The sequence below is a fragment of the Hypoxylon fragiforme genome (genome assembly GCF_022984875.1).
Source record: "Hypoxylon fragiforme strain CBS 206.31 chromosome Unknown GGS25scaffold_6, whole genome shotgun sequence".
NCBI classification, from domain to species: Eukaryota; Fungi; Ascomycota; class Sordariomycetes; order Xylariales; family Hypoxylaceae; genus Hypoxylon; species Hypoxylon fragiforme.
In genome coordinates this window covers 2,877,645-2,904,535 of record NW_026054761.1, presented here as the reverse complement: position 1 = coordinate 2,904,535, position 26,891 = coordinate 2,877,645, and the positions used below count along the sequence as shown (strand labels likewise).

The 26,891-nt window shown below is 48.9% G+C and overlaps 10 protein-coding genes across 10 annotated transcripts; 7 read left to right on the top strand and 3 right to left on the bottom strand.

Moving 5' to 3' along the window:
• Positions 1-18: 18 nt before the first annotated feature.
• On the bottom strand, positions 19-1,817 carry GGS25DRAFT_496841 (DNA repair protein rhp51). The gene is made up of 3 exons (XM_049261558.1): positions 1,513-1,817; positions 1,300-1,447; positions 19-1,216 (listed from the first exon to the last, which is right to left on the bottom strand). Exons 1-3 carry the CDS (start codon positions 1,597-1,599, stop codon positions 405-407), a joined length of 1,047 nt encoding a protein of 348 aa, XP_049116027.1. The 5' UTR covers positions 1,600-1,817; the 3' UTR covers positions 19-404.
• A 152-nt stretch (positions 1,818-1,969) lies between these two features.
• Positions 1,970-5,974, top strand: GGS25DRAFT_496839 (nucleoporin Nup120/160-domain-containing protein). Its single transcript, XM_049261557.1, has 3 exons — positions 1,970-2,722; positions 2,782-4,803; positions 4,873-5,974. Exons 1-3 carry the CDS (start codon positions 2,101-2,103, stop codon positions 5,712-5,714), a joined length of 3,486 nt encoding a protein of 1,161 aa, XP_049116026.1. The 5' UTR covers positions 1,970-2,100; the 3' UTR covers positions 5,715-5,974.
• Positions 5,975-5,983: 9 nt separating this feature from the next.
• Positions 5,984-7,636, bottom strand: GGS25DRAFT_496838 (vacuolar protein sorting-associated protein 26). The gene is made up of 3 exons (XM_049261556.1): positions 7,357-7,636; positions 6,770-7,242; positions 5,984-6,628 (listed from the first exon to the last, which is right to left on the bottom strand). The coding sequence occupies exons 1-3, from the start codon at positions 7,568-7,570 to the stop codon at positions 6,356-6,358; spliced, it is 960 nt and encodes a 319-aa protein (XP_049116025.1). The 5' UTR covers positions 7,571-7,636; the 3' UTR covers positions 5,984-6,355.
• A 412-nt stretch (positions 7,637-8,048) lies between these two features.
• GGS25DRAFT_496835 (60S ribosomal protein L9) lies at positions 8,049-9,451 on the top strand. Its single transcript, XM_049261555.1, has 6 exons — positions 8,049-8,083; positions 8,209-8,298; positions 8,454-8,501; positions 8,571-8,826; positions 8,907-9,084; positions 9,155-9,451. The coding sequence occupies exons 2-6, from the start codon at positions 8,253-8,255 to the stop codon at positions 9,206-9,208; spliced, it is 582 nt and encodes a 193-aa protein (XP_049116024.1). The 5' UTR covers positions 8,049-8,083; positions 8,209-8,252; the 3' UTR covers positions 9,209-9,451.
• Positions 9,452-11,619: 2,168 nt separating this feature from the next.
• On the bottom strand, positions 11,620-13,181 carry GGS25DRAFT_343925 (uncharacterized protein). Its single transcript, XM_049257987.1, has one exon. It carries the CDS (start codon positions 12,968-12,970, stop codon positions 11,849-11,851), a length of 1,122 nt encoding a protein of 373 aa, XP_049116023.1. The 5' UTR covers positions 12,971-13,181; the 3' UTR covers positions 11,620-11,848.
• Positions 13,182-15,317: 2,136 nt separating this feature from the next.
• Positions 15,318-15,961, top strand: GGS25DRAFT_523145 (uncharacterized protein; the record flags this gene model as incomplete). The annotated part of the gene is made up of 2 exons (XM_049264372.1): positions 15,318-15,605; positions 15,692-15,961. The coding sequence occupies 2 exons, from the start codon at positions 15,318-15,320 to the stop codon at positions 15,959-15,961; spliced, it is 558 nt and encodes a 185-aa protein (XP_049116022.1).
• Positions 15,962-16,190: 229 nt separating this feature from the next.
• On the top strand, positions 16,191-18,282 carry GGS25DRAFT_496823 (ARM repeat-containing protein). Its single transcript, XM_049261554.1, has 3 exons — positions 16,191-16,739; positions 16,816-17,338; positions 17,397-18,282. Exons 1-3 carry the CDS (start codon positions 16,445-16,447, stop codon positions 18,007-18,009), a joined length of 1,431 nt encoding a protein of 476 aa, XP_049116021.1. The 5' UTR covers positions 16,191-16,444; the 3' UTR covers positions 18,010-18,282.
• A 545-nt stretch (positions 18,283-18,827) lies between these two features.
• On the top strand, positions 18,828-21,157 carry GGS25DRAFT_343753 (Aldehyde/histidinol dehydrogenase). Its single transcript, XM_049257984.1, has 2 exons — positions 18,828-19,809; positions 19,874-21,157. Exons 1-2 carry the CDS (start codon positions 19,140-19,142, stop codon positions 20,926-20,928), a joined length of 1,725 nt encoding a protein of 574 aa, XP_049116020.1. The 5' UTR covers positions 18,828-19,139; the 3' UTR covers positions 20,929-21,157.
• Positions 21,158-23,454, top strand: GGS25DRAFT_343834 (uncharacterized protein). Its single transcript, XM_049257986.1, has 2 exons — positions 21,158-21,304; positions 21,402-23,454. The coding sequence occupies exon 2, from the start codon at positions 21,483-21,485 to the stop codon at positions 23,226-23,228; it is 1,746 nt and encodes a 581-aa protein (XP_049116019.1). The 5' UTR covers positions 21,158-21,304; positions 21,402-21,482; the 3' UTR covers positions 23,229-23,454.
• Positions 23,455-24,330: 876 nt separating this feature from the next.
• On the top strand, positions 24,331-26,359 carry GGS25DRAFT_343756 (phosphoglycerate mutase-like protein). Its single transcript, XM_049257985.1, has one exon. The coding sequence runs from the start codon at positions 24,548-24,550 to the stop codon at positions 26,009-26,011; it is 1,464 nt and encodes a 487-aa protein (XP_049116018.1). The 5' UTR covers positions 24,331-24,547; the 3' UTR covers positions 26,012-26,359.
• The last annotated feature ends 532 nt before the right edge of the window (positions 26,360-26,891 follow it).

Here is a 26,891-nt window from a genome sequence, read left to right as displayed (position 1 = left end):
TTAGGCAGGATGATGGGTGGGTTTGAGCAAAGGTAGACATGTGCCTACCTGAATGTATAGACAGCTATCGTTGACTCGTGTATCTACATATTTTAGAGAGGATAAGCCATCTTTACTACAATGTAGTGCTCGTCCACCCTGAACTATTTCCACGACGATAACACCAGTGCAAAACGTTCAAGTTAAAAGAAAAGGCCAAGCATTATGCCGTTTATGCTGTTGATTCCCCTGAGAAACGCCAAAGCCATGCATGCCAGTCATCTGTAAAAGCAATCATTCATATCCCGTAGCTTATTCCTCGTTTCCCGTTCCCTCCTTCGTCCCCTTCGCCGTGTCTCAAAAATGTAATGCAAGGGTTTTGCCTTGAGAATGTCCATTGCTCAATGCGTTTAGCGCGCCATCTCTCAGTCCTTCTCCATGTCCTTGGGCGCCGGGTCCCCAATGCCATTCTCCATGATAGCAAACATGCAGTCGCTCTCCGGTAAACAGGGGCTGTCGTAGATCTTGGCGATACGCGTCTCGCCGCGGCCCTTCTTCAGACTGACACGTGTTGTGCTGGCGTGGGCTATGATGTTGCCGCCGATGGGTTTCTTCGGATCTGGATTGAACATGGAGCTGGGCCCACCGTCAACTTGCGCCACGACTTGGTTGGTGATGACGACAGCGATTCCAAACTCGTCGGCTAGTCGCTGCAACGTCCGCATGAACTTGGCTAAATGTGTTTGTCGGGAAGATAACTCTCCTCGGCCGAGGAAATCTGTTCGGTAGAGAGATGTGGCACTATCTACAATGAGTAGGGAGAATCGGGTCTCGCACATCATCGCCGAAGCCTGGTTTAGCAATTGTAGTTGATGATCTGAGTTGTAAGCCCGGGCGTAGGCAACGTTGTCCAGGACCTCCTCGCCGGACAGGCCATAGCGATTCGCAACCGCCAGAAGTCGTACAGGTCGGAATGTGCCTTCTGTGTCGATATAGAGGCATTTGCCTTCACCACCACCCATGTCAAATGGCAGTTGACATGTGACTGCGAGAGTGTGGCAGATCTGACTCTTTCCCGTACGGAACTCACCAAAGAGCTCCGTCACCGAGCCAGTTTCGACACCTCCAGCGAGCATAGTATCCAGGTTTTTGGACCCCGTAGTAATGGATATTAACTCGCTTCTTCGTTGATGCATCTCCGTTGCAGTTGTGAAGCCCATGGGGACCAGTTTAGAGGCTATTTAGTAATTAGTAATGAGTTGAGTCGCCATATTTTGGACATAACACAATGCGCTAATTGAATAGGTAGCAAACACTCACCTTCAGCAAGTATCTTCACAGCTTTCTGTTCCGATATACCCTTGACCTGCTCCAGGGCCCGCTTTGGAGTGTAAGCGACGGATTCCACAGTCTGGAAACCTCCCTCTGCTAGGAGTTGACAGTCACGTTTTGTTAGACCCGCAAGTCCCTACGTCAAGCAACAAACAGTCAGTACCATTCCGTCGGAACCTTTGCTAGAATAAAGCAACTCACCTCAAGAGCGGCGACAGGCGTGGGCGCGCCAGGGCCAGTGACTCCACTCTCTTCGCCATTTGCACCTTCGTCATATTCTTGTGACATCTCTGCAGGTGAACAAATAAGTATAGGCGATTCACAATTAGTTAAATTGAGGGAATTCGAAAGGCTAGGACGGAGGAATTAGGAGCAATTGATTTTTTTAATTCTTTTTTTTGGAAAGAGTTCCAAGGTTGTATTAATTTAGGTCGGGATTCTCGAGACTTTAGGAACGCGATAACGCGAAAAGTGGTGAGAAAACAATTAGAAATCGCGGAAGCACGTGAACCATTTAACTATTTAAGTCTTGACTAGGTTAGCCGGTTGCGTGCACGATAAAAAAAAAGATTATCGATAAGATCAACGTTAAAGCTTAAGACAATACCAACGACTTTAGCTTGCTTACCACTAGTTACCATGTATTGTATTGTACCTACATACCTTACCCAAAACTAAACACCAATTATCAACATTGATTGTTTTCGAGATCAACTGCGCGCGTCTTCTACATGCAACCTTCACAACCAATTTGATCCCTTCCAAAGGGCGTCGCATTCAGTTTTCAGTATGGCTGCTACGACGTATTCTTTCAAGGAGACGCGCCTGAATTTGGAGCCGTCGTCTTCTTCATACTTAGTCGACATAGAGCTTTCTACCACCAGCTCTCAAGGTCGAAGCGTGCGAAATTCCAGTCGACCCTCCAAACCGATCAATAAGAGCGAGACTTCACGAGCCACAACCTCCTCTATTTACTACCGACGACACCACAACTTCCCAAAGGCTTTCCTTTGGCGTATACTAGAGGATGATACTGTCTTCAGTATACGAACCGTTGACATCTACAAACCGAAGAAGGCCCCCGACGCGAATCTCATCCTAAACTTCCACTTCCCTCATCGCATTATACCTAGTTGTGTTGCCCTTTGCGATCCTACGGACCACGATGCCCTCAGTATCTTCATTCTCGATACCGCCAATCAATTGTACACCCTCTTCTTGAGACCAGACTCTTTCTGCAAGCGTTCGTTTGCTGAGACCGGATTGGGAGATGCTTGCAATATTTACCAGCCCAATGCTTTCCGCAACTTCAAGCACCCCTACAGACTCATTGCAGTTAACAATGATCAGCTGGTTGCGACCTTGTCTGATGGTGGTCACATACGTTTTGACAGAAACGTAGCGCATCATGGTTTGTCTATCGACCCCCTTGCATGTTACTACAAGTCTAACTTCGTAATGAATATCTAGCACCCCACGTACCGTGGAAGGAAACGTTTTACAATGCAAAGGGCTGGTTTCGAAGTTTACTGGGAGGCCGGGGAGACCTCGATATTAAGGCGGCGGCGGCAGCAGTTCAGACCAACCTTGGGCTGGACAACGCTTCATTCCTCTTCACAGTCTGCCTCGATCACCGCCTACGGATTTGGAACCTCAATAGTGGCCTCATCCTTGGAGCCATGGACCTCCTAAACGCCCCGCGGGATCCTCAAGAGTCTGGCAAGTGGCAACTGGATGCGTCGCAAACAAACTTGATCCGTATCGTAGGCTCTACAGAGGGCAAACGATTATGCGTGACCTATTCACCGGTTGGCGCAGGCGAGTTCAAGTTTTGGAGAGTAAAGTCGGACAACGAAAACCTCGTTGAGGTTGATGATCTCTATCCAGATGACCAGTTAATACCCACCCCTCCTCTGGGATCGGATGTCTGGACACTGGCGGATTTCAGTGTGGCAGAACGCTCTGCATCTACTGGATATAGGATGTGGATTTTATGGAAGAACAACATGGCGTATAGGGTACAAGGACTGACATTCCTAGCGGAAGAACTTCCAGATGCCTGGCAAAACTGGCGATCCGTATTCTCCGACACGGCTATACCTACCGCCCAGCTCTCCAGCTCATCTGAACCTACCGATCCCACAGAAAAGTGGCTGCAGCTCATTTTCACCCCAGGGAGATTTCCCAAGACAACGATCCAGACTGCGATAAGTACGTATGAAGGGGCGATTGGAAGGCGGGCTAGCTCTTCTCGCAGTGGTCAAGATCTCGCCGAGGCTGTCTGTTCCGCCATTGCTTCTACTTCGATCCTAAACAAAACATCATCTGGCGACATGGATCATGAGCAGTTTAGAACCTCCAGTGAGATGCAATGGCGAAAATTCTACCGGATCTTGCTTGAGCTGGACAAGCCAAGGGGCGAGGCGCTTGCATTATCTTGCGAATCGGAGTCTGGTATGCCGTGGGTAGTTTGCGCTGACAACATCTCTGCTATCAGAGAATGTAGCGAATTAGAATCGATATGCTACAACCCACATTTGAAATTTGATGGATCAACTGAAGCTCCCACCCTGGTTTCCACCGGTTTAAATTTTGTCGATGGTTTCTCGGATAGCATGTTGCAAGTCTGCCATTCCGTCCTTCGCCCGGAGATGTTCGAAGAGACGACAAAAACGGACCAGGATCGTCTTCAATACGTTTCAGACAAGGCAGGATTCTGGCGTCAAATTTCTGACGAAGACTGCGCGCAAGTCGCCGATGCTCTTGGTCAAAACTTCAGTCTAGTTACGACCCGGTTGTACGATCGAGTCCTTGCAACGTTTAATGAGATTTGGGATTCACCTCACCCAACTGAACTTCCTCTTACCGAGTTTGGTCGGAAGATTGTTGTCCGAGCAGTTCAAGATATGGCTGAGCTGCAATGGAACGTCTGCTTTAGCCAGCTGATTCTTCTCGTGTATATGGAGTTCGATTTCGAGCGCCCAGAAGATGCTCTTCACCACAGTGTCGAGGTTGGTGTGGTGTATCGAAACTTGCTCGTCATAATGAAGAGACTCGAACTCCTCCGATGGCTTGCCAACACCCAAATGTCTATGCCACTCCTGAAGTCGGATAAATCGTTTTCCATGTCCAGCAGCTCTCCAGCAGCTCCTAAACGACAAGTTGACGAGTATAGAATCATCACGGCGCTCGAGGGCAACGTGGGACACCTGCTCGGACTACCCGATCTTCAATCCACTGCGCTAGACACATTGCCCTCCATCATTACCAATATTGTAGCGGATCTTTGCGCTCCCGCTAGTGATGTAGAGTTGCAACCCCAATACATTCAGTGTGGTCTGCTCGTTAGAGATAGGGCAGATCTCGCCGCTGAGCTAACTCCTTTCTGCGACCGCGATCCCTTTTCAACCTATGTTCAGGGGCGTGTGCAGCTTGCTCTCAAAGATTATACATCTGCGGCCACCTATTTCAAGAAGGCGGCATACGGCATGAGTAAGTGATATTCCATTTTTGAATTTTTAATAAATGAACGAATATGTTTAGAGCTAATACGTAACTTAGGCGTCCCTCAGCCAACCCCTGAGCGACATAGCAGTGGCCTTCTCGACGAAACGGAATGGAACCTTCTTTATGCAGGACTTCCACGTTATTACGCACATCTCGTTGCTCTGTTTGAGCAACACAAGGCATATTCATTCGTGGTGGACTTTGCCCGTCTATCCCTTCAATTTGTCAACAACAAAGTAGAAGATGCAGACAAGGTTCGAACAGAACTCCAATGTCGCCTCTTTAGCGGTGCCATATCTACGTCGCAATTCGAGTTGGCACATTCCACTGTGGTGGCAATGAAGGACCATGCCCTTCAGCATTCATGCTTGCGAGCGCTCATTCAGCGCATGTGCGACAACCTTCACAACTCAGAACTAGTCAACTTGACCTTCCCTGGTCTACAAGGCACCGTGGATGAGATCCTCGAGCAGCATTGCCAAGAAGCAGTGGACGTCATAACCGGTGTCCCTTACCATCAGATTCTGTACGCTTGGCGTATCAAGCGAAACGATTATCGCGGCGCCGCCGCCATTCTACTTGATCGCATTCAGAGGCTTAGGCAGCACGGGGAGGGTGATCAGGTGACGGGTGACGATATTCTGGACACGCTGGTCACGCGACAATATCTAATGCTCATCAATGTCCTCAGCTGCGTTGATGAGAAGCAGGCATGGATCACGCTCGAGGGACCGCCGCGTCCGATCAAGCTCGGGCCCGATCCCAACCTCGCTAAACGCCGAGTGGTGACCCTGGCCGATATCCGGAAGGAATATCAGAATGAACTGGACCGCATTGCGGCGATTGACAACAACCAATTTGGGTTCGCGGCAGACGACGAGATGGAGATACTCTGATTGAGGCGTTGGACGGGAATTGGCCACACAAACGATTGTACAACATTTGGGATTTGTCTACTAGGTTAGGTAATTAGTTGATGATGATACCTCCTGGGGGATGAAGTCTGCCTCAGCTCAGGTCCTTTCCCAAAAAAACAAAAACAAAACGGCACCAGGGAAAAGAAAAGAGGAAGAAGAAATAATGCGAAGAAAGCCTCTAATGAGTTTGACTACCTAAGCTACCTAAACTATGTAGAAGATGAAAGCTATGAACCCCCCCCCCCCACCCCCATCCTGGGCCCAACCCCTTTCCCTCTTTCGTGAAATAACGCCTTAGTAAAAACAAAACTTAAACAACTCTTGACATAAAATAAGGTCACATTGATGCTTAACTAAACGAACACCGTAACACATTGAAACGCCGCGCCGTCGATGCTTCGATGCTCGAATCTCGATCTCGGGTGAAGAAGAAGAAATGTACAGTGGTCTAGGTCGATAGGGTGGTAGTAGTGATAGGAGGAGTAAGAGTGGTAGGAGTGTGGGGGGTAGTGGTATTTGCAATTCATGAGATTTATTATAAAAAAATAAGATGGACACAGCATATCCAGGCCGGTCGGTACGTCCGCGCCGCGCATCATCATTTCATCATCAGTCAGTCATTATTGTACGGGCAAGGGCATCTGGCGGGTGGACTCTGGGACGGAGACGAGGGCCTGGGGGTCGCCGGTGGCGAGCTCGGGGGGCTGGCGGAAGAGGATGATCTCGGACTGTTTGAAGTAGCGCCTAGCGTCCTCGTCGATCAGGACCAGGCTCAGGTAGTAGCGCGTCGAGAACTTCTTGTTCACGTCGCGGAACGTCGGGGTCAGGTCGAAGCCGCCGAGGAAGAGGCGGATGGGGATGGTCTCGCCGCGTGAGGGAGAGCCGTCCATTATCTGTGTTGAGTTGGTAACTTGGGTTAGTCTTATTGGGGGTAGGTAAGTAGGGGGAAGAAGGGAAGGGGGGGGGGGGGGGGGGGGTTAATTGTTCTGAATAGAACGGGAAGGAAAGACGGAAAGAAGGAAAGAAAGGCTCACCTCAAATCTCACTAGGGTCTCGCTCTCGTTGTACTGGTTCGGGGCGGCCCCCGTGGTCTCTCTCCGAATGATGCTGAGCTCCATATGCTTGATCTTGAGGCGGACGAGGAGGAAGTAGATGCGGCCGACTATGACGTCCTTGAGGTGGTACTTTGACTTGGAGTACTCGAACTCGATGTGGAGGCAGTCCTCGATACCGACGTCCATCTTGATGCTCGAGTTCATCTCGGGGGGGATGCGGTAGCTGTAGACCCAGAGGTCCTTCTCGCGGATGACGTCGGCCATGCGGCGGGCGACGGTGACGCGCACGAAGTACCGCAGCTTCACGTTGATGCCGTTGTACGACTCGTACTGCTTCTCGACGTTCTTGAAGTTGAAGTCGAAGGTCTGCGGGTGCTGCAGCTCGCCCGGCGCCGCGAGCTCCTGGTTCAGGGAGAGGAATTCGTAGTGGTTGCCCCTATCGAAGAACATTTCTGAGGGGCCTCGTTAGTTTTGTTGTCTTCTTTCCTGTCGTATATAAAATAAAGGGAAGAAAGGGAAGAAAGACAAGTCTCGTAATGCGCAATACCGAAACCATACTAACTAACCTATCGTGCCGATGAACTGGACCTTAATTCCGGTATGCTCTAAGCGCTTCCCATCCTTAGGGCGCACCGTGACTTGCCCCTTGACAGACTCGCCATCCATATACAGCGGCGCCTTCTCGCGGCGCTGCTTTTCTCTTATGTCCACCACTTGGCGCTCATCGCTGTCTTCGAGGACGATATCTATGTCTACCGGGGTAGCGAAGAAGTACGACATCTTTGGCGAGTATCGGGCGAGAATTGGGTATCGGGTATCTGGTATCGGGTATCTGGTATCGGGTATAGGGAGAAGGGTTATGTGATGGTTGAGGTAGCTCACAGTATCTGCTTTACTCGCGTTGTTGTATGTACTATGTACTGTAAGTCTTCAATGAATTGCGTCGGATCTCGCATCTTGGACGTAGCCCCACATTTCAATTGTCATAGGTGGAACTAACTATTGCAGATGTGGCTTAAGCTAAAGCTTCAGCCTCAAAAACGTTGATTTTAAAGTGCATAGCCACCCAACCCTCTGCCACGGTGCCACCCACCTTAGCAGCTTAGGTAATCTCGAAAAAACCCTAATGGATTTCACGGTGTAGGCCCACCGGTACCGTTGTACCAAAATTCCCGTGGTTTATCCACAATTTTAGCTTAGCGACTGGCCACACAACCGAATTTCCTCAATTGATTTCTCGACTTTAGGAATTGGTGACTTTTTTTTTCTTATTAACGACGACATCATCTTCAGGTACGTTGCACGCCCACCCACCCATACACTTGCGAGGAAAACGTTGTGTTTTATAATTAATTTAACACTCCCGCATCTGCTGGGATTGATTCTTTGCAACCTACTCACCTCTTTTCCATCTCTAGGTTCAACTTCTTTCCCCGCCATACCCTCAACCTGAACCGTCAAGATGCGATACATTCACAGTCTCGAGACCCTGAACATTCCCGAGGGAGGTACGTCTTCAAAACGAATCTACTTGTGCTGGACGTAAAGAGGAATCGCTTCAATGTTCTACATATTGGAGTGCTCAGTGGCGCAGCGATATATCTATCTTATTGAATCTTGGGGAAAATATCGAATGGATACTAACATGATGTCAACGCAATAGTCAAGGTCTCAATCAAGTCCCGCAATGTTACCGTCGAGGGCCCGCGAGGTACGATATCAGTCAATTTTCCGATTTGAGTTTGCGAAATGGAATAAAAATTCTAATGGGAGATAATAGGCAAGCTGTCTAAGGACCTGAGCCATATCGCCGTCAACTTTTCGCGACCGAAGAAGAATGTTATTGGCATTGAGATTCACCACGGATCGCGAAAAGATGTCGCCACCCTACGAACTGTCCGCACGCTCATCAACAACTTGGTCATCGGCGTCACCAAGGGCTACAAGTACAAGATGCGTTACGTCTACGCCCATTTCCCCATCAACGTCAACGTCGAGAAGAACAGCGAGACGGGCAACTTCGAGGTCGAGATCCGGTATGCTTCACCCTTGACAGGCCTAACGAAAGAGGATGAATAGTGGACAGACAGGATAGCTGACCATTGCTCAATAATAGAAACTTCATCGGCGAGAAGCTCGTCCGACGCGTCGCCATGCGCCCCGGTGTTAACGTCGAAATCTCCACATCCCAGAAGGATGAGCTACAAATCCTAGGCAACTCTCTTGAGGATGTTTCTCAAAGCGCCGCCGACATTCAACAGATCTGCAGAGTCCGAAACAAGGATATCCGAAAGGTACGCTTGGCCAACCTCTCGGGCTCCTTATGCCTTGTTCTGCCTTGTGATTTATGCTAACATTTTCTAGTTCTTGGACGGCATGTACGTTTCTGAGAAGAGCAACATCGAGACTGATGCTTAAGCGGGATGGGGCATGAATGGTTTGTTTTCTTTCTGGGTCTCAATACGGAGTCGCCGGGGTTCATCTGCATCTCACGTAGCAAGATAGCTACGAAAAATGGAACCGAACATTGACCAATGTCTTCGTGTCTTTTGAACTATAATATGGTCTTCTTTCAGATTCGTGATATGGCAGATACCTGCTGTCGTTACTCCCTTTCGCATGTGCTTCTTCTCGGAATTTATAAGTGACTGCAAAGGGATGGAGGCTTGAAGTCTAAGACAAGCACTCCATAACCAACTAACCAACTAACATTAAATGCACCGACCAACTCAGGGTTCGGACCAACTACACGCTATTACACCGGTGTACACCAAGTGTATTACACCAGTGTATTACACCAAGTGTATTACATCCAGTGTATTACATCCAGTGTATTACATCCAGTGTATTACATCCAACCCAATCCAACTACACCAGATCCACTTTTCAAAACCACCCGATTACACTTTTATGTCCCGTGTAATTGAATTGGGTGTATTTATAGTGGGTACCAGCCACTGATAGTGCTTACTAGTAATTTTGGTGGTGTTGCTAACAGGGTCCATGCTTACTGTACCACCGGCATGAGTGGCTACACGATGGCATAGACGAGGGTAATGACGGGAGGGACGGGAGCGACGGCGAGATTGGGAATAGCATCAACCTGTAGTATGGGTAAGGGCGTCGACGAGGCTTGCGAGACCCATTTTTGGTGTACACCAGCAATTTTGGTAAGTGTAATACACCAGAGGGGGTCGGAGATGTAGTTGGGTTGGTCCGAACCCTGAACCAACTCCACCACCAAATACACCAAATACACTAATACACCATATACACCAAATACACTAATACACTAATACACCATATACACCATACACCATATACACCATATACACCATATACACCATATACACCATATACACCATATACACGTTAACCAACTAACCCACTAATCCACCACCAAAAACACACCACACAACCGCCAGAATCCAGTGGAGCCTAACGTAGAAACTACTTCATGATGAATTATTAGGATCTCATCAATTATATCTAGCTGCCACTCACTCCATTTAACGCGCCACCTACCTACCTACCTACCTACCCGACTAACTCCTTTTCCTCGTCTTATAACTAACTGTCTTGATCACAAGCACTTCTCATGCGTAGGCAATGAGAGAGTATCGAAGACCTGTCTTCGTACAATTATATCCAAAATACTAAGTAATGGTAATGGTGAATTTCTTCTAAAGCCGAGGTTTGAAATTAGGTAGGTATTTTGAATCTATTTGTGTTAAGGTAAGGGCCGATATACAGAGTAGACCGACCCTATCTAACCCTATACATGATTGATGTACATAGGTATGTTGCGCAGAAGTATCAAGGGTAGGTTTGCTGAGTTGAGCAGAGTAGATAATTAGGTAGAGTAGTAGATGGGTACCTAGTAGGCAGACTTGCTGGACTTATTATACGTAAGAAAATTGGTTTAGCTCGTAGGACATGCTGCTTGCTACTTGTTCATATCGTCAAGCTAGTTGTATGTATGTATGTATGTATGTATGCCGATAGCTGGTCTGGGGCAAATGAGTTGAGACGTTAATAAGCTAAGGTTTTTTAGGTTTTGCTCAACATGAGTTACTTAACTCTTCTTCGCGGGAAGGGAAAACAACAAAAAAGACAATTCTTAAATTCAAACGAAAATTCGATCGATCGATATACGCAGCCATAATAATTCATTGTTTCAAGTATGTAGACAAGCACGTAAATATGAGAGTTGCCACGAAGCATAAGTCTTCCACTCATCATCTATCGTATTCACAATGGCCTAGATGTAGGTAGGTAGGCATGTCATCACATCACATCCTATCATATCCACTACCTAGGCATTCATCTCATCTTCGTTCGTGTCCAGGCAAGCCCAAGCTAAGCTAAGCAACCCATCCCTATATCCTTAGCTTTTCTCATGCATCATGCCGGAGCTTCTTCAACTCTGCCTGACCCGACCCCAACCAGCCAGCCAGCCTTTCCTTGAGATTATGTCCGCCCATCCACCCCATCCATCCTCGACATCACTTTCGTATATACAAAGGTTTCGGAAACTCGTTTCTTGATTTTCCATCATTCGTTTTTTTTTCTCTCTCATTTCATCTCCCATGGTATTCATTAGTTCATCAACTTCCAACGGAAATCTTGTTGAACTCTCATCTCGTCTCCGGTATCGTACGCAGCAGTAATCTTCGTGATTAGGTAATCTAAAGTAAAAGGAGAGGGAAAAGAGAAAAAAGGAGACCGCATCCCGAAAGTCAAAACGCCGTGTTTGTGCTGTTTTGTGATAGGTATGTACGTGTGTGTCGGAGTGATAAAATAAACAATTCGCGCCGCGATCGAAAAAAGGGAGAAGGGGTATAAACTTCAATTTCGGGGAATGTTGGAAATAACAGGTGGAGAATTATTGGGGTTGAGGTTGAAAATTCGGCTTCTATCTCGAGGGTCGCGATACTCTCGACCTCGAAACTCTCGTCGCTCTTGAACGTCTCGAACGTCTGGTATTGTGCGTTCTCCTGTCCGAGCTTGCGCTACCTGTGGAAAGAAAATTGGTCAGTAAACGCTCCTTTCTATACTTCATTTTCTGGTGATAAACCTACTTGGGCTGTTGTTTGTGGAGGAGGAGTAGTCGGAGATGTGCGAACTGCCGATGTCGGTTCTGACTGGTCTGCGACTGGCAGCTCTGCGCCTCTCGTCTCTCCTCAGACCGAGGAGAAGAGCTGCACCACCCAGAGTGGCGGCTAACCAGCCAGCGCCGCCGGAACTTGAATGCTTCTCGTTTCGACTAGCAGCAGATGTAGGTCGGCCTCCACCGCCTCCAAACCACGTTCGATGAGACGGTCGAGCAGCAGCGGCAGCACTAGCACCGTAGGCGCTACCATGTCTGCTTCCGCGTCTCGAGTATCGCTCTTCGATAATTTCGACTCGTTCCGCATCTCGGTTTCGTCTTCCAGATCCAAAGATACCAGCAAAAGCATCCCAGAGGCCTCTGACAATGCAGCAGAAACACAGCAGTAGCAACAATGCCACTCCAGCGATCGTGCCGACAACAATGCCTGCAATTGCGCCTCCACTAAGCGAACCGCTAGTAGATGCGACAGGAGCTGGGGCAGCGGTGCTTGTGGTAGTTTCGCTAGCTGCAGTGCCGGTGGTGGTAGTGGGTGCTGAGGTTTGTACGATAGTGCTGCCGCTGGTGACTCTGTAAGGAGCTGAATACTGAGTGGTCACGACGCCAACCGTGGTCCATTGAGTCCACGAGCCAGCACCAGCATTCGGCATACATTGACCTTCATGGGCGCAGTATTGCCAATTCGCACAGCAGATAGTGCCGCAGGCAATCTGGCCAGAGCCTGCTGGTGGAACGCACGGTTCTCCGTTGGTTCCTCCTGATGCTGGGGTTGTAGCACTCAGAAGAGAGCTGAAGGTGCTAGTATATGTTTTCGTCTCGGTCCACGTGGTAGTAAAGAAATTGACATCGCCGCCGGCGCTCGCAACACAGCTCGCTACGCCAGCTGAGGTGGTGCAGGCTTCTCCACTGGAGCAGCAGAACTGGTTGTCGGCGCCACAGTATGACGCACAAGCGCGGGGCATAAGATATCCGAAGCCGTTATCTTGGCCATCGTCGCGAGGATATGGGTGAGCGGCGACGAGAGTGAATAGTAACGGGAGAAGCCCAAGTTGGGCCTGGCTTGGTCGCATATTGTTCAGGTTTCGTCCAGTGCTGGACGCGACTCAAGGGGAGTGGAATGCGGAATGATATAAGTGGCGGGCAAGTTGAGAGACAACTTGAAGCCGACTGTTTGACCCTGTATTTTTTAATTCTTAAAATTCCTCCTCCGACAACTAAGAAATGATTGATCAGCTTGCGAATCGCTAGGCGAGGAATGCAATCTTGGGTGGTGTTTAAAAAAAAGAGGACTTACACTACCGATTGTCTTAAGCTTGGATATTCTTACCAATCCGATAACTGCTGTGGTTGAGGATTGGCTGGTTAGTTGGTACTGGCGGTGATAAGGAAGCACGACCCAAAAGTACTGTATGCGAAAAGAATATCAGGACATTGAAGTAAAAAAAAAGAGGAAGGGAAAAAAGTGAAAAGGTAGAAGTTAGAGAGTAAAGTGCAACTTCCAAGTTCTCGCTTCTTTCCTTAATGCATACTCTTTACTACTGGTGGGTGGGTTGCAACTTCCCAACCTCCTCTACTTAAAGGGAGATGATGGGTGACGGCCAAAAAAGTGGCTGCGATTTAAGAAATCCCGCGGGGCTGGGTGTAGCTTCATGGATGAGAGAAGAAGGATAAGAGAAAAAAAAAAGTTGGAAACCGAGGGGTTGGATGAAAGTCGACAGGGGTCACGATCTGATATTAAATCAACCACTTCATACCAAAATTTTTACAATTTTCTCTTGTATTTGTCTTTTACATTTTTATATTCCCTCTTTCTCACCTCATTATTGATACTATTGATTATGTTTATCCTGTTGTTTTTAAATACATAAGAAAGCTGTTACCTACATACCGTATTGTCATATGCAAGATGACAAGGTAGTAAATGAGATGGTGAGTTGGCATTGAGATCCAGTAATGTGCGCACTTGTTGATTGTGGCCCCTGCTGTTGTAACAGCGACAATCGATTATACTACTGGGTACCTACGACGTAGTGGTACTAGGTATTGTACATACATAATAGCAAGCTAGTGCTAGCTTAGCCTAGCTAGGTTCATGAGGCAGGTACCCGACCAGCTCATTCAGGCCGTTGGGTACCTAACAATATCACCCCACCTTCGTACTTACAGGGAACAGGGCCCACTTGAATGTACATATGTATAACTACCTACATAGTAACTACTAGGTAATCCATGCATGTGGATATCCATAAATGTACATATGTACATGTTCAAGTAGGCCCTACGGTGTGCAGGGGTTCAAGTGTTCAAACCTTCGAGTTTTCTTCTTCCATTGGCTGGTCGAGATATCTTCATACGAACCTTGAATTATTATCCTGTCGCCTGGAAGCTATCCCATTGCTCAGCTCATGGGCATCACCGCTATAGCACTGTCTCGCCCTATGTAATGAATACGAAGCGGAATCTTGATGCCATCCTCGCGTCGGACCGTAAGCTCACCAACGATCTGCCGTCATGCAAATTCCGCCTCGGGCAAGCTCTTGAGTCCATTGAGTTAGTGTCCGAGGACCCCTACGCCTAGAGCAATTGAATAATATCCTGTCGGTATCGATCACTTTATGTACGAATAGGGAGACCTTAATTGAAACATATGAACCCAGCACAGCTACACACCTATATACCTTCACGCTGTGTTATACTAAAGATGAATAGTTGGGCGATGATCTGATCACGTGATGCCCTTCTCTTGATACATCATGAATGAGCCTATTCGTCTATGTACACAACTTTAAGCCATGGCTAGGGGAAACATTCGCGTACTTCCTTATCAAAAAGGATATTAGCTGTTTATCACATTTCACGGCAGACTTGTGAGAAAGTTCCTAAGCATCAGACCATACTGCACATAACTACCCAGGCAGCCATTATAAATGACCACATGCATGCGGTACGTGCAAGTTTCCTTCAAGGTTAAACTATTTCGTCTCAGAAACTTATTTACATGCATCATATGGGATTATGCATAAATGTAAATTCTCAGCCCTAATTGGCCTATTGGTTAAAAAGGTAATAAAGTCGATAGAGCTAACACACTAACCTAGGTAAGTTTCTCGATAAACTCCAGAAACTCCCAAATATTGCAAAGTATGTATCTACCAGTAGGTCGGTAACGTCTACTGTACTAGTAGATGAGCTTAGAGATTTGAATAACATCGAATTCTTTTATTCCTTATCGGCTTTCTCAAAAGCTATTGGTCTTAGGTAATAGGTAAGTTGTAACTTATCCCAATTAGCGTAGTATTCACTTTGATCATTCACTAAGCATCTCACATAACTAACCACACCCATGATAGATCTAGATATAGGTCTAGATATAGGGTCAACAATTCATCACAAATAACATGCAGGAAACACATCGAAATGGCATCTCCATTCACAGCCTCGTCTCGGAGAGGTAATGCATGGTTCTGTGTCGGTCTCGTTTCGTCATTACCTGATATCTTCGACTCGGGTAGCGCCAGTCTATCTGAGCACCGCTCATGTGCCGAGCAGAACTCTACCCCTGGGTGTAAAGTCTTCTATGTGCCTTCTGATGATAGCTCCCAGGCGCACCAGATTGAGGGCGACTCAATATCCCATCCTGAAGGTGGACTGCGAGACCAGGTGCTGGTGTTCAGGTACAAGGGCAAGGTCCATGCTATTAACAATGTGAGTCTCATCACACAAATATTGCAACTGCCGCGTTATGCAAGTGCAGCTTGAACAGAGGATGTCGTGACCAACGGAGTGAGCAGCGATGTCCGCATTCTTCCTATCCCCTCTCTGAAGGCATCCCGTTCGACATCGAGGACTTTGGTATTATCCTGAGTGCTGGAATCACTTGTCCGAAGCATGGCTGGTCGTTTGACTTGTTCTCGGGGAGAGCAGATCGGGCCAATTATAAATTGGGAATATGGGAGGTTCAGTTACGTCCCAGCTCCGATACGCAAGCTGGAATAAAAAGTGATGAGAAGGATGAGGATAATCAGGAAGTTTGGGTGCGGCGGAAGCAAAGAATGGGGTAGGAAATTGTCTGATATTTTCTACGTATTGGTCGGCATAAGCAGGTACTATTGGCGCAACACTTTGGCTATTGTAGCAAAAGTAATAACAGTTTTGAATGAGGCATCATATGTGTATAAGTGAAGTACGTACCTACTTTTCTTACTACCTAGTATTGAAAGCACTGAGGTTAAAACATGAAGTGAGTTGCATGTACATGTCTACACTATGACGGCAGCGATAGGCCCACTTTAAATGGCACCTCGAGCTCCAAAACCTTGTGTCACAGCCCCCAGCCTCAGCGTAGCTCCGTTCTCCACAAGCCATTTCGCTACCTCATCTACCACATCTACATTTCATCTGTACATTTCACCTGCATGTGCATAATACATCCAAGGACCAGCAATACTAACACCACTTTGCCACGTCGAGCTCACTTCTAGTTCACCTAAAACTCGACGTCGCTAAACTTATAATTCTTTTATAGGCCCCCTCCCTTCCCAATCATGTCACTCGAGCCTCCTCCTTATCTTGGTTCGCTCCAGAACAATATACGTCAACGGCCAATTCCCTGGGCTGGCGCAGCTAGAGCAGGTACCATCACAGAGGCTCAATTGGCTAAGATTAAGGCTGTCGACAAAGTAAAGAGGGAACAGAGAAACCAAGTGGTGGCAGATGACCTTGATGGATATCGAATACTATTTGTTGGAGAGCCAGGCACGCCTGGTGTCTTGGAGTTGGCGAGCGAGCGCTCCGATGTCATTCAAAACTTGTTGGTTTTACTGAGTGACCTGCTCGATGGTAAGTCCTTTGCAGAATGGATGGGATAGAATTGGCCATTCTTAACTACAGTTTACATATACTAACATCCTTCAAGGCGTCCCGGCTCTAGCAAAGGCAATTTTCAAAGTTGCAGACCCATACCAACACTTTCTACCTCTACTCGCGCGCTCGAACAATTCAGAAGACCCCATCCCTCTCCTCACCTCTACTGTTCTTAGTACTCTTATGGCCTACTCGAGAGACGAATCGCAGTCGACGGAACACGCTCTTCCCCTTGTTTTAAGCTACCTATGCGGCTTGGTAAAGAACTCTAGCGATGCAGGACTACAAGATATTGCTGTTACCAAGTACTCGTCTCTCCTCTATGGGCGATCTTCCAGACAGCTCTTCTGGAAGCAAAGAAGCGAGACTGTTGCACCCTTAATCGAAATACTCCGAAAAGCCGCGGGTATCGGTGGCGAATCTTCTGCGAGTCTCTGGAGCGGCAACACCACAGTAAGGAGCGGTGGTTTCGAAGGTCTCAGCGGTGGGGTTGGTTTACAGCTATTGTACCACGTCTTGCTAGTCCTATGGCAGTTGAGTTTTGAAGCAGAAGAGATTGGTGATGAGTTGAATGAGTATGAAAGATTGGCTGCTACGACGTTCAAAATGCACTACAACTAACATGGAAATTAGTGAATACGATATCGTTCTCTTATACACTCAGCTACTACGGCTCTCGCCGAAGGAAAAAACCACTCGGCTCCTTCTGTCGACGATGTATAATCTTCTCGAGGCGAACCCGTCTACGTTACTCCCAACGGCAGTTTTGGCTAGATTTCCCGCATTGCTGCAGAACGTCAGCGGCCGCCACCTGACAGACCCAGACTTGCTAGAAGACCTGGACAGGCTGAAGGAGATGCTAGAGGAGTACCAAAAGACCAAGACCACCTTCGACGAGTACGTGGCCGAGGTGCAATCAGGACATTTGAGATGGTCCCCACCTCATCGCCATCAGGTCTTTTGGGTGGAGAATGCGCGGAAGATTCTCGACTTCGAAAACGGTGAAATCCCACGAAAATTGGCGGATATCATGAAGAAGCCATGGGAAAACGACAAAGCAGTGTTAGCCATCGCTTGCAATGATATTGGCTGTTTAGTTAAGGAGGTGCCTGAGAAGAGATATCAGCTGGAGAAGCTTGGCTTGAAGGCCCGCATTATGGAGTTGATGCAAGATTCAGATGAAAACGTGCGATGGGAAAGCTTGAAAGCTCTAGGTGGGTGGCTCAAGTACAGCTTCGAGAACTAATAATCCCCATTATTGGGGTAATCAATGTGAATATGGCTATAACTTTATTGTATTGTATTGATTGTCATTGTCGTTGGTATTGCACTACCGGCATAAGGTGCGATGGTAGCAGCATCACTTTGTCCTTTTGGGATCGGATAGAAATATAAGAGCTGACTCGAGCTACCTATGTAGTAGTATAGTTAATTTACTACTATTGCTATTACACTATTACACTATTACACTATTACACTATTACACTATTACACTATTACACCATTACACTATTACACTTATACATCACTGTACTTGGATTACTTGACTGTATCAAATATGAAGAAATTCAGTGCTAGAACTGGCAGTTGAAGATGGAAAAGTTACTTAATGTGTAAGAAGCGTGGAATAGTATACGTGTAGTAAGGTAGTGTATTTGGTGTATTTGGTGTATTTGGTGTATTTGGTGTAGTTGGTGTAGTTGGTGTAGTTGGTGTAGTTGGTGTAGTTGGTGTAGTTGGTGTAGTTGGTGTAGTTGGTGTAGTTGGTGTAGTTGGTGTAGTTGGTGGATTGGGTGGATTAAGATGTATTAAGGTGGTGGAGTTGGTTGGTTGTTTGATGTAAGTGTGGTGTATTTGAAGGTGTGTTAATACCCACTATTAGTGTAATAGATGTACTTGGTGTAATAGGGTGTATTAGGTGTATTTAGTGGTGGATTAACGTGGATTTGGTGGTGTGTTACATGCGTAGTGGGTTAGTTGGTTAAGGTGTATTTAGTGTCTTATGTAATCAATGTAATCGGTGTAAACGGTGTAAGACCCACCTAAATACCCCAGCTTCTCCAACAGGTATCGGGTATCCGGTGTTCGGGTATTCGGCTTGCGGCGGCAGTGACTTGCCATGACCCCTCTTACCTAATTGAACTCTTTATCACTCTTTATCAAGCATCTCCTCGGTGCTGGTCGCCCCGATAGCGCTACCTCTCTCCCGGGACCAATATATGCATCGGTGGCTGGACCAAAGCCAATAAACTTAAGGGTTGGAAGTTTCGCTTGTCGGTGAATCAGGTTGACGTGGCTGTTCTTCATACGTATTATAATCTGTGATACCTACAATACTACTAGGTACTTGGCATACCTAGTACCTACCTACTCAACATGCACCGCCTTGCACGTACCCGAAACATCAGTACCAGCGCTGGCCGTACTATCGCACGTCTATCATTCTCTTCTTCCTCCCTATCATCTCGGGTCACCCCAAGAATGGCATCTCAAACGGCGGCCATAAGGCGGATAGCCATCGCATCTCAGCAAGCTCATCCTATGAGTGCCCTTGCTTCCACCGCAACAAGTTTCCCTACGACACACGAGAAGATTTCCAAGCCCGAAGACACACCCTACTTCTTAAACAATGAATTTGTACCGAGTAAAACGGATGAGTTTATTGATTTATACGACCCGGCCACGAACAATCTCGTTACTCGGGTCCCGCAGATGAAGGATGATGAACTTCGAGCTGCTGTTGATAGTGCTCAGAAGGCCTTCCCCGCATGGCGGAGTACAAGCGTGCTAGCCCGTCAGCAGATCATGTTCAAGTTTGTCAGCTTAATTCGTGAGAACTGGGATCGATTAGCAGCTAGCATCACCCTCGAGCAGGGGAAGACCTTTGTCGATGCCAGGGGTGATGTTCTGCGAGGTTTGCAGGTAGCTGAGGCAGCATGCGGTGCACCAGAACTGCTGAAGGGCGAGCTGCTTGAAGTAGCCAAGGATATGGAAACAAGGACCTACAAAGAACCATTGGGCGTCGTTGCTGCCATTTGCCCCTTTAGTACGTCTACATGATATGCCATTTATCCTAAGAGAGCTTCTGCTAATGAATCGGTGCTTGATAGACTTCCCCGCCATGATTCCATTGTGGTGCATCCCGATCGCTACGGTGACCGGTAACACCTTGATATTGAAGCCTTCCGAGAGGGACCCCGGTGCGGCGATGATATTGGTTGAGCTAGCCAAGAAGGCTGGGTTTCCTGATGGCGTCATCAACGTAGTTCACGGCGCCCACCGGACTGTTGACTTCATCTTGGACGCCCCAGAAGTCAAAGCGGTGAGCTTCGTTGGCAGCAACAAGGCGGGCGAGTACATCTATAATCGGGCGTCTGCAAACGGCAAGAGAGTGCAGGCCAACCTCGGCGCCAAGAATCATGCTGCAGTTATGCCAGACTGCAACAAGAACCAGTTCATCAATGCCGTCGTTGGTGCTGCTTTCGGTGCTGCTGGTCAGCGATGCATGGCCCTCAGCACGTTAGTCATGGTTGGCGAGACTAAGGAATGGCTTTCCGATGTAGCCGAAAGTGCCAAGCGACTTTCAGTCAACGGTGGCTTCGAGGAAGGCGCTGATCTAGGCCCTGTCATCTCCCCTCAGAGCAAGGAGAGGATCGAGAGTCTGATCGCCAGCGCCGAGAAGGAAGGCGCAACTATTCTACTCGACGGACGTGGTTATAAGCCGGAGAAATATCCCAATGGCAACTGGGTAGGGCCGACCATTATCAGCAATGTAACACCAGAGATGAAGTGCTACAAGGAAGAGATCTTCGGTCCAGTACTAGTGTGTCTCAACGTAGACACATTGGACGAGGCGATTGAGCTAATCAACAACAACGAATATGGCAACGGCACGGCTATCTTCACACGGTCAGGTCCGACGGCCGAGACATTCCGCCGCAACATTGAAGCCGGCCAGGTCGGTATCAACGTACCGATCCCGGTTCCTCTGCCCATGTTCTCGTTCACGGGCAACAAGAGAAGTATCGCGGGTGGTGGTGCGAACACGTTCTACGGCAGACCGGGAGTCGGGTTTTATACCCAACAGAAGACAGTTACGGCTATGTGGTCGAGCGCGGATGCGCTGGAGAGGAAGGCGGATGTTGCCATGCCTACGCATAATTAGGAGGTGAACCAGGAAAGGGGGGATACTAAAATGAATGCTGTATATAATACGGATAACGTGACAGAATGAGAAATGGGTCATGAAGTTGCGCTTTGGTTGCATCTTGACGTTTTATATACCTATATGATCCCATTTTGAACGGTGTAGTTAGTTTTGTGATTACCTAGTATTGAATACCTATGTAGGCAGGTAGGTACCTCACAAATCATGCAAAGTAATAGAGGAAAGCCATTGGTGTAGATCATGGTAAATTTGATATATGTTATAACCGTCGAGGTTGCCCGAGTCGGCACGGAGATGTTGATAATAATTGATCACCACGGAGATAAAGCCGGAACGGTAAAATTACGGTATATATCCGTGTACATACATGTATGTAAGTCACGACCGATTTTAACTTTGGTGCTTGCACATTAGATAGGTACATAGTACTAACTTTATATGTATACCTAGTACTAGGTAGGTATACATAGTTTCCGATTCGTCAACAATAAACATTGAACATTTCCTCTTCAATCATTCATACATTCATACATTCAACTTCATTATGAGCCATGGATTCTTATACTAACAGTTCTCAGTCTACTACTCATACAAAAGACTTAACAGATTTGCCTAATGATATCTTTCTAATAATTAGTTCTTACCTCTCACCGCAAGACTGTGTCCTATGCCGTCGGGTAAGTCGGTCTTGGCTCGCTGCCTTTAGTAGCAACGATACGTCGTGGAACCTCATGAGATGGCATTTCCCACGTTCCCGCGAGATGCAGACGGCCGCGGAGGAGCTCGACGAGATACCTGACTGGCCTAGCATATTTCCCAAGGTGGCCCGACGGTACTACCACCTTCGCTCCGCTAAGCCATGGGTGGTCGAGAAGATTAGCGTAGTCCAGGAAGCGCCGGCCAAGGGCTCCTTCCGCGGTGTCGCGCCCTGGAGTCGGTGGCTGAGGTGGAATGACAACACGGCAGTTTTTCAACATAGGGATCCCACCTGGTGCGTGGATGATGGGCTGTTGGTGTATCAGGAAATTGTATCGGGGCGCCACATTGCATACGATTTGCAGACTAGACAACGATTTTTTGTCCCTTTCGACTCATCGAAAAAGACTGTTCGACGTTTACGACTTGTCTGCGGAGTTCTCATTATCGAGTGGTGTGAGCGTGAGCCTTATCATCAGTTGAACGATAGGGAGACCGTACACCGGCATTTTGCTACCGCCTTTGACGTACGGCGGCAACGGTGGCATGCGTCACCGTCATCACCCGGAGCTCAATTCGTGTGGAATATCACATTTCGCTCCGAGTGGAAGATTCACTTCCTCGGCCTACCTCTAAACAACCACGACCGTTTCTTCTCCACTCACACGGCAACGCACTACGCCGTGTACCTTTGGCAGCCCAACCGCTCTTCTTGGGGAGAGGAGGATCCACTTGAACAGCTCACCATCTGGGACATCTCTGCGCCATCTCCGTACCGCCCTTCCCTCGACCCGTACGGTGCTCATAAACCTGGTCTTGACCAGCCAGGACCCACAGTCGTCAATAGGTTCATATGGCGTGATCTCGAGTTTTTAGGCCTGAGACAGCGGCATACCCCCGCACTCAGAGAGATTCTTCTTGACGACCGCAACGTTTACGTGCACGAGGAAGAGCATAGATGGCTTGCTGGACTACACTCGTCTCTATCGCCGCCACGCCACCACATGGTACGATGCACGGGTATCCCTTTCGCGAGAGGTGCCTGCGGCCCGCGCTGGGCCGACGAGTGCTGCGCTGACGGGGACGTGCATATGAGCTTCTGTCCCCGGGCCGGAGCGCTAAGAAGGCTCCTGAGGAAGAAGAAGGGGTCCGACACAACGAAGACGACGAAGACGCAGTTCGTCGACGCCCTTGGAGAATTAGGAATGGCGAAGGAAAGGGAGCTCGATGATATCAAAGGGCTCGATCCGGCGTGGCCGGGCTGGGCCCCTTGCTGGCGCCACGAGGAGTTCCCTTACCTGACGGTCAGCCATGTTGTTGACGCGGCGGCGGGCGTGAGAGTGGTGGCGCGGCAGTGCTTTATGATGGAGGCGCTGTCGTCGTTCGTGATGCCGAAGATCAGCTTCGAGGAGGATAAGGGGGTGGAAGATATAGATGATGAGACAGGAGCAAAGAAGGAAGGGGAAGAGAAAGGGGGAGGGGAGGTCAGGTTCGCGGATGGGATGTGGTGGGAGCTTATGGGAAAGGGAAAGATTGGTGGCGATGAGAGATGGATTGTGGGTGAAGATGGAGCTGGGAAGGTTAGTATTGTACGGTTTTGAAGTTGTGTACACGTAGAGCGTAGATGGTTATTCACCTAACCTAGGCAAGTAGGTACCTATCAGGTGGGTAGGGTAGCGGTTTAAAGAGCTTGATTATATTATTTTTAGCGTTCATTAATACAATAGATCCCACCTGGTTCTTGGAAAGTAATCAGGGGGGGAGGGGGAGAGCGCTTATGATCTTTAAAAGGGGGTTGATAGAATTTGGATTCAGGTTGGTAATACCCCTATGTGCAGTATGATATGTACCTAGGTATTGCTTCTAGTTTTCTTCACCAGATCACACTTACGACTTACTAACAGAAACAGTATCATACGATAGTCTTGGTACTATTTGCTCCTAGTCAAGAAGTAAGTCTTTTTATAAATCTCCTATAAATCCTAACTACCATATCTACTCTACGAGGCACTGAGACTTGCTTTTCTTATTATTCTTATTACCACGTGAGCACCAATCCACCCACTTCACATACTATTAGGTATGTATAATCCAAGAATATTCCGGATTTGCACGTTGCATATTGAATATTCTAAGGTTACTACGTAGGTCAGGACCGAGAAATCCAGGCACCCGGCCCTTTTCCCGTATCGGACGTTACCGGACAGTTAGCGGAGATGCAAGAAATTGTCGAGTTCTAGTCTATGATTGGACAATCGGGCGGTGATCCATCCCATTCTTGGCGCCTATTCCCGACACAGCTCGCGGCTCGCGGTTCGAAAGTTTATCAATCTCTACCACCTAAGTGTGCCCAGTGCCCACTGTGCCTAGATAGATTATCTACAGGTTGTCTAACCCACACTTGGCCGATTAGCCAGACTAGGCAGGTGTTTCGAGGCCAAGGAGGAGGAGGGAGGGTGGAGGCGTTTGTCAAAATCGCATGTTAGATAGGTAAAGGAAAAACCACAGTGGTCGAGAAGGGTCGTTCTACGCTTTCAAGGTTCCTAGCTCGCCCGTTCCGTCTACATACCCGCTACCTGTACCCGGTCTAAGGCCTAGTAGCTCAACGTTGTATTATATGTATATGCATGCGTGTGTGCATGCATGTAACTATGTGGTGCCCTGTAACGAACAAGGCGGGGCTGGACGGACGCGAGAAGGAAGTTTTTATAACTCAAGTGATTCTTCAAGTTAACCCTTCCCACCTTCACTCCTGGTTTCAAGTTTCGCTCCTCTCTGCCTTAGGTACCTAGTAGGTAGGCAATTTACGAAGACATCCCTTCGTATAGTGTTGTCTGTCCTATACGGTCTAGATCAAGAGTCGTACCAAGGAAGAAAAATTATCTACCAAGATAACGCAGGGGAACAAGACAACTTCACCATGGGGTTCAACACGCTCTTGCTGTCTCTGGCAACGCTGCCGCTGCTCGCCAAGAGCGAGACCGTGCTCGGCGTGTACATCTTCCACCGGCACGGCGACCGCACGCCCAAGAGCCTGCCGCCGGTGAACCTGACGGCGCTGGGCGCGGACGAGGCCTTCCAGTCCGGCAGCTTCTACCGGTCGCGGTACGTCGCGTCGGACGCCAGCGCACCCATCGTCGGCCTCAGCTCCGACATCGCCGTCCCCTCCCAGCTCAACGTCGTCTCCCCCTCCGACTCCGTGCTCCAGAGCTCCGCCCTCGCCTTCCTGCAGGGCATCTACCCGCCCGCAGGCGAGCTTAGTATGTCGGTGCTCGCCAACTCGTCGGAGGTCCAGGCGCCGCTCGGCGGGTACCAGTACATCCCCGTGACGACGTCGGCGACGGCGTCGACGAGCACCAACGCCGAGAGCAACGAGTGGCTGCAGGGCGGCTCCGGGTGCGGCAACGCCGTCGTCAGCTCGAACAACTACTTCTCCTCGTCCTCGTACCTCTCCACCCTATCCCAGACCAAGACCTTCTACTCGGACCTGCTGCCGGTCATCAACACGACCTTCAGCGCCAGCCAGGCGACGTTCAAGAACGCGTACACGATCTTCGACTACGTCAACGTCGCCACCATCCACAACGCCTCGATCCCCGGCGAGGAGCTGCTGACGAGCGAGACGCTCAGACAGCTCCGCACCCGCGCCGACGAGCACGAGTTCAACCTCGCGTTCAACGCCTCGGAGCCCATCCGCGCCATCGCGGGCGCGACGCTCGCGGCGCAGGTCGTGCAGCAGCTCAACGCGACGCTGAGCGGCGGGGGGGCGACGCCGCCGCCGCTGGGCATCCAGTTCGGCGCGTACGCGTCGTTCCTGTCGTTCTTCGGGCTCGCGCGGCTGCACGAGGTGTCGGACGACTTCACGGGCGTCGTGGACTACGCGTCGTCGATGGTGTTCGAGCTCGTCACGAACGCCTCGGACGCGGCGCGCCCGGTCGACGCGTCCGAGGTGGCGGTGCGGTTCCTGTTTGCGAACGGCACGGCGGCGGCGAACCCGCTGACGCCGTTCCCGCTGTTTGGCACGGGCGAGACGGTGTTGCCGTGGGAGAGGTTCGCGGAGGAGATGGGGAGGTTCGCGGTGGGGGATACGGCGGCGTGGTGTGTGGCGTGTGGGAATACGACGGGGCAGTGTGCTGCTGTTGGCGCTGCTGGTTCTTCTTCTGGCAATGATGCTGCTAATGGCGGTGGTGATGGGGGTAATGGAATATCTCTCCCGGTTGCGGGCGTCATTGGCGCTTTGGTCACACTCGTGGTTATCCTCGCGGTCGAGGGCCTGGTGTACGCGCTCGCAGGCCTGAAGCTCGTGAAGAAGTCGGCGTTGGCGGCGGGTGCTGCGGCGGGTGCGGCGGGTACGGGTGGTGAGGCGGCGGGCTCGAAGGCGTAGGTTAGGCTAGGTTAGGGGGGACGATTGGTGTACGGTCTACCTACCTAGTGATAGTTCAGACTTTGTGTAAAAGTATGTGTGAGGGAGAGTGAGAGATGTAAGATGATGATGATTAGGATCGATAATAAGAAAGGGCAAGTTAGTTAGTCAGCGATGATACCAATGAACGATTTCGACAGATATAGCTTGGTGTGCTGTTGTAATGTGCAGTGATCTGTGGGTGGTTTCTTCGTGTGCTCTATGGGGTTTGACTTCGTAGTCTGGTGGTTTACATGAGGGGGGAGAGGATAGGGGTGTTCTTGTTCTGTCTACTATCAACGATGCTTACATAGGGGAGTTTGATGTAACTCGTGTGAGGTGTAAGCGCTTAGGAAGATGGGTAGATGCCTACCCAGAGTATTTAAAGATACATTTTACTTAGGTGCCCTCTTAACCGTAGCCGCACAGTACGATACCAAGCGAAACCCCCTATTTCCAGCCTAGTCGGCAGCCGTCCCCAACCTTCAACCTAAGGCACGTACCCAACCATGTCGCCTCGTCCCCGACCACGTCGGTAAATCCTCGACTATTAATCCCCCCGGATACACCGAGCTTTCGCGGGTAGGGTATATAAGTTACAATTGCATTCTATTTTGCAACCGACCCTACATGTTAGGTGGACAAGAGGTTAGAGAAAACTACCGCCGACTGGTCATATGCTGGATGCGTCCCTTCACTAAAACGCTAACTTGACAGTACGACCTGATCACAGGAGTTTTTCGTAGGTACTGGATTCGATCCGGGGGGGTACCGAGCTTTTTTGTCGGGGGTTTTTTTTTCTTTTTTTTTTTTTTTAATTTCTTTTTCATTCCATATGGTCTTCCCTTTTTTGGTGCCTTAT

Excerpts from the sequence above, each read along its gene's own strand:
- GGS25DRAFT_496841 (XM_049261558.1), bottom strand. The coding sequence starts at position 1,599 with ATGTCACAAGAATATGACGAAGGTGCAAATGGCGAAGAGAGTGGAGTC. Across the intron at positions 1,448-1,512 it reads CGCCTGTCGCCGCTCTTGAG|GGACTTGCGGGTCTAACAAA; the intron begins GTGAGTTGCTTT and ends TGCTTGACGTAG. Across the intron at positions 1,217-1,299 it reads TGTGAAGATACTTGCTGAAG|CCTCTAAACTGGTCCCCATG; the intron begins GTGAGTGTTTGC and ends ATTACTAAATAG.
- GGS25DRAFT_496839 (XM_049261557.1), top strand. The coding sequence starts at position 2,101 with ATGGCTGCTACGACGTATTCTTTCAAGGAGACGCGCCTGAATTTGGAG. Across the intron at positions 2,723-2,781 it reads CAGAAACGTAGCGCATCATG|CACCCCACGTACCGTGGAAG; the intron begins GTTTGTCTATCG and ends ATGAATATCTAG. Across the intron at positions 4,804-4,872 it reads GAAGGCGGCATACGGCATGA|GCGTCCCTCAGCCAACCCCT; the intron begins GTAAGTGATATT and ends TACGTAACTTAG.
- GGS25DRAFT_496838 (XM_049261556.1), bottom strand. The coding sequence starts at position 7,570 with ATGTCGTACTTCTTCGCTACCCCGGTAGACATAGATATCGTCCTCGAA. Across the intron at positions 7,243-7,356 it reads CCAGTTCATCGGCACGATAG|AAATGTTCTTCGATAGGGGC; the intron begins GTTAGTTAGTAT and ends GAGGCCCCTCAG. Across the intron at positions 6,629-6,769 it reads AGACCCTAGTGAGATTTGAG|ATAATGGACGGCTCTCCCTC; the intron begins GTGAGCCTTTCT and ends AACTCAACACAG.
- GGS25DRAFT_496835 (XM_049261555.1), top strand. The coding sequence starts at position 8,253 with ATGCGATACATTCACAGTCTCGAGACCCTGAACATTCCCGAGGGAG. Across the intron at positions 8,827-8,906 it reads AACTTCGAGGTCGAGATCCG|AAACTTCATCGGCGAGAAGC; the intron begins GTATGCTTCACC and ends GCTCAATAATAG. Across the intron at positions 9,085-9,154 it reads GAAACAAGGATATCCGAAAG|TTCTTGGACGGCATGTACGT; the intron begins GTACGCTTGGCC and ends AACATTTTCTAG.
- GGS25DRAFT_343925 (XM_049257987.1), bottom strand. The coding sequence starts at position 12,970 with ATGCGACCAAGCCAGGCCCAACTTGGGCTTCTCCCGTTACTATTCACT.
- GGS25DRAFT_496823 (XM_049261554.1), top strand. The coding sequence starts at position 16,445 with ATGTCACTCGAGCCTCCTCCTTATCTTGGTTCGCTCCAGAACAATATA. Across the intron at positions 16,740-16,815 it reads ACTGAGTGACCTGCTCGATG|GCGTCCCGGCTCTAGCAAAG; the intron begins GTAAGTCCTTTG and ends ACATCCTTCAAG. Across the intron at positions 17,339-17,396 it reads ATTGGTGATGAGTTGAATGA|TGAATACGATATCGTTCTCT; the intron begins GTATGAAAGATT and ends CATGGAAATTAG.
- GGS25DRAFT_343753 (XM_049257984.1), top strand. The coding sequence starts at position 19,140 with ATGCACCGCCTTGCACGTACCCGAAACATCAGTACCAGCGCTGGCCGT. Across the intron at positions 19,810-19,873 it reads TGCTGCCATTTGCCCCTTTA|ACTTCCCCGCCATGATTCCA; the intron begins GTACGTCTACAT and ends GGTGCTTGATAG.
- GGS25DRAFT_343834 (XM_049257986.1), top strand. The coding sequence starts at position 21,483 with ATGGATTCTTATACTAACAGTTCTCAGTCTACTACTCATACAAAAGAC.
- GGS25DRAFT_343756 (XM_049257985.1), top strand. The coding sequence starts at position 24,548 with ATGGGGTTCAACACGCTCTTGCTGTCTCTGGCAACGCTGCCGCTGCTC.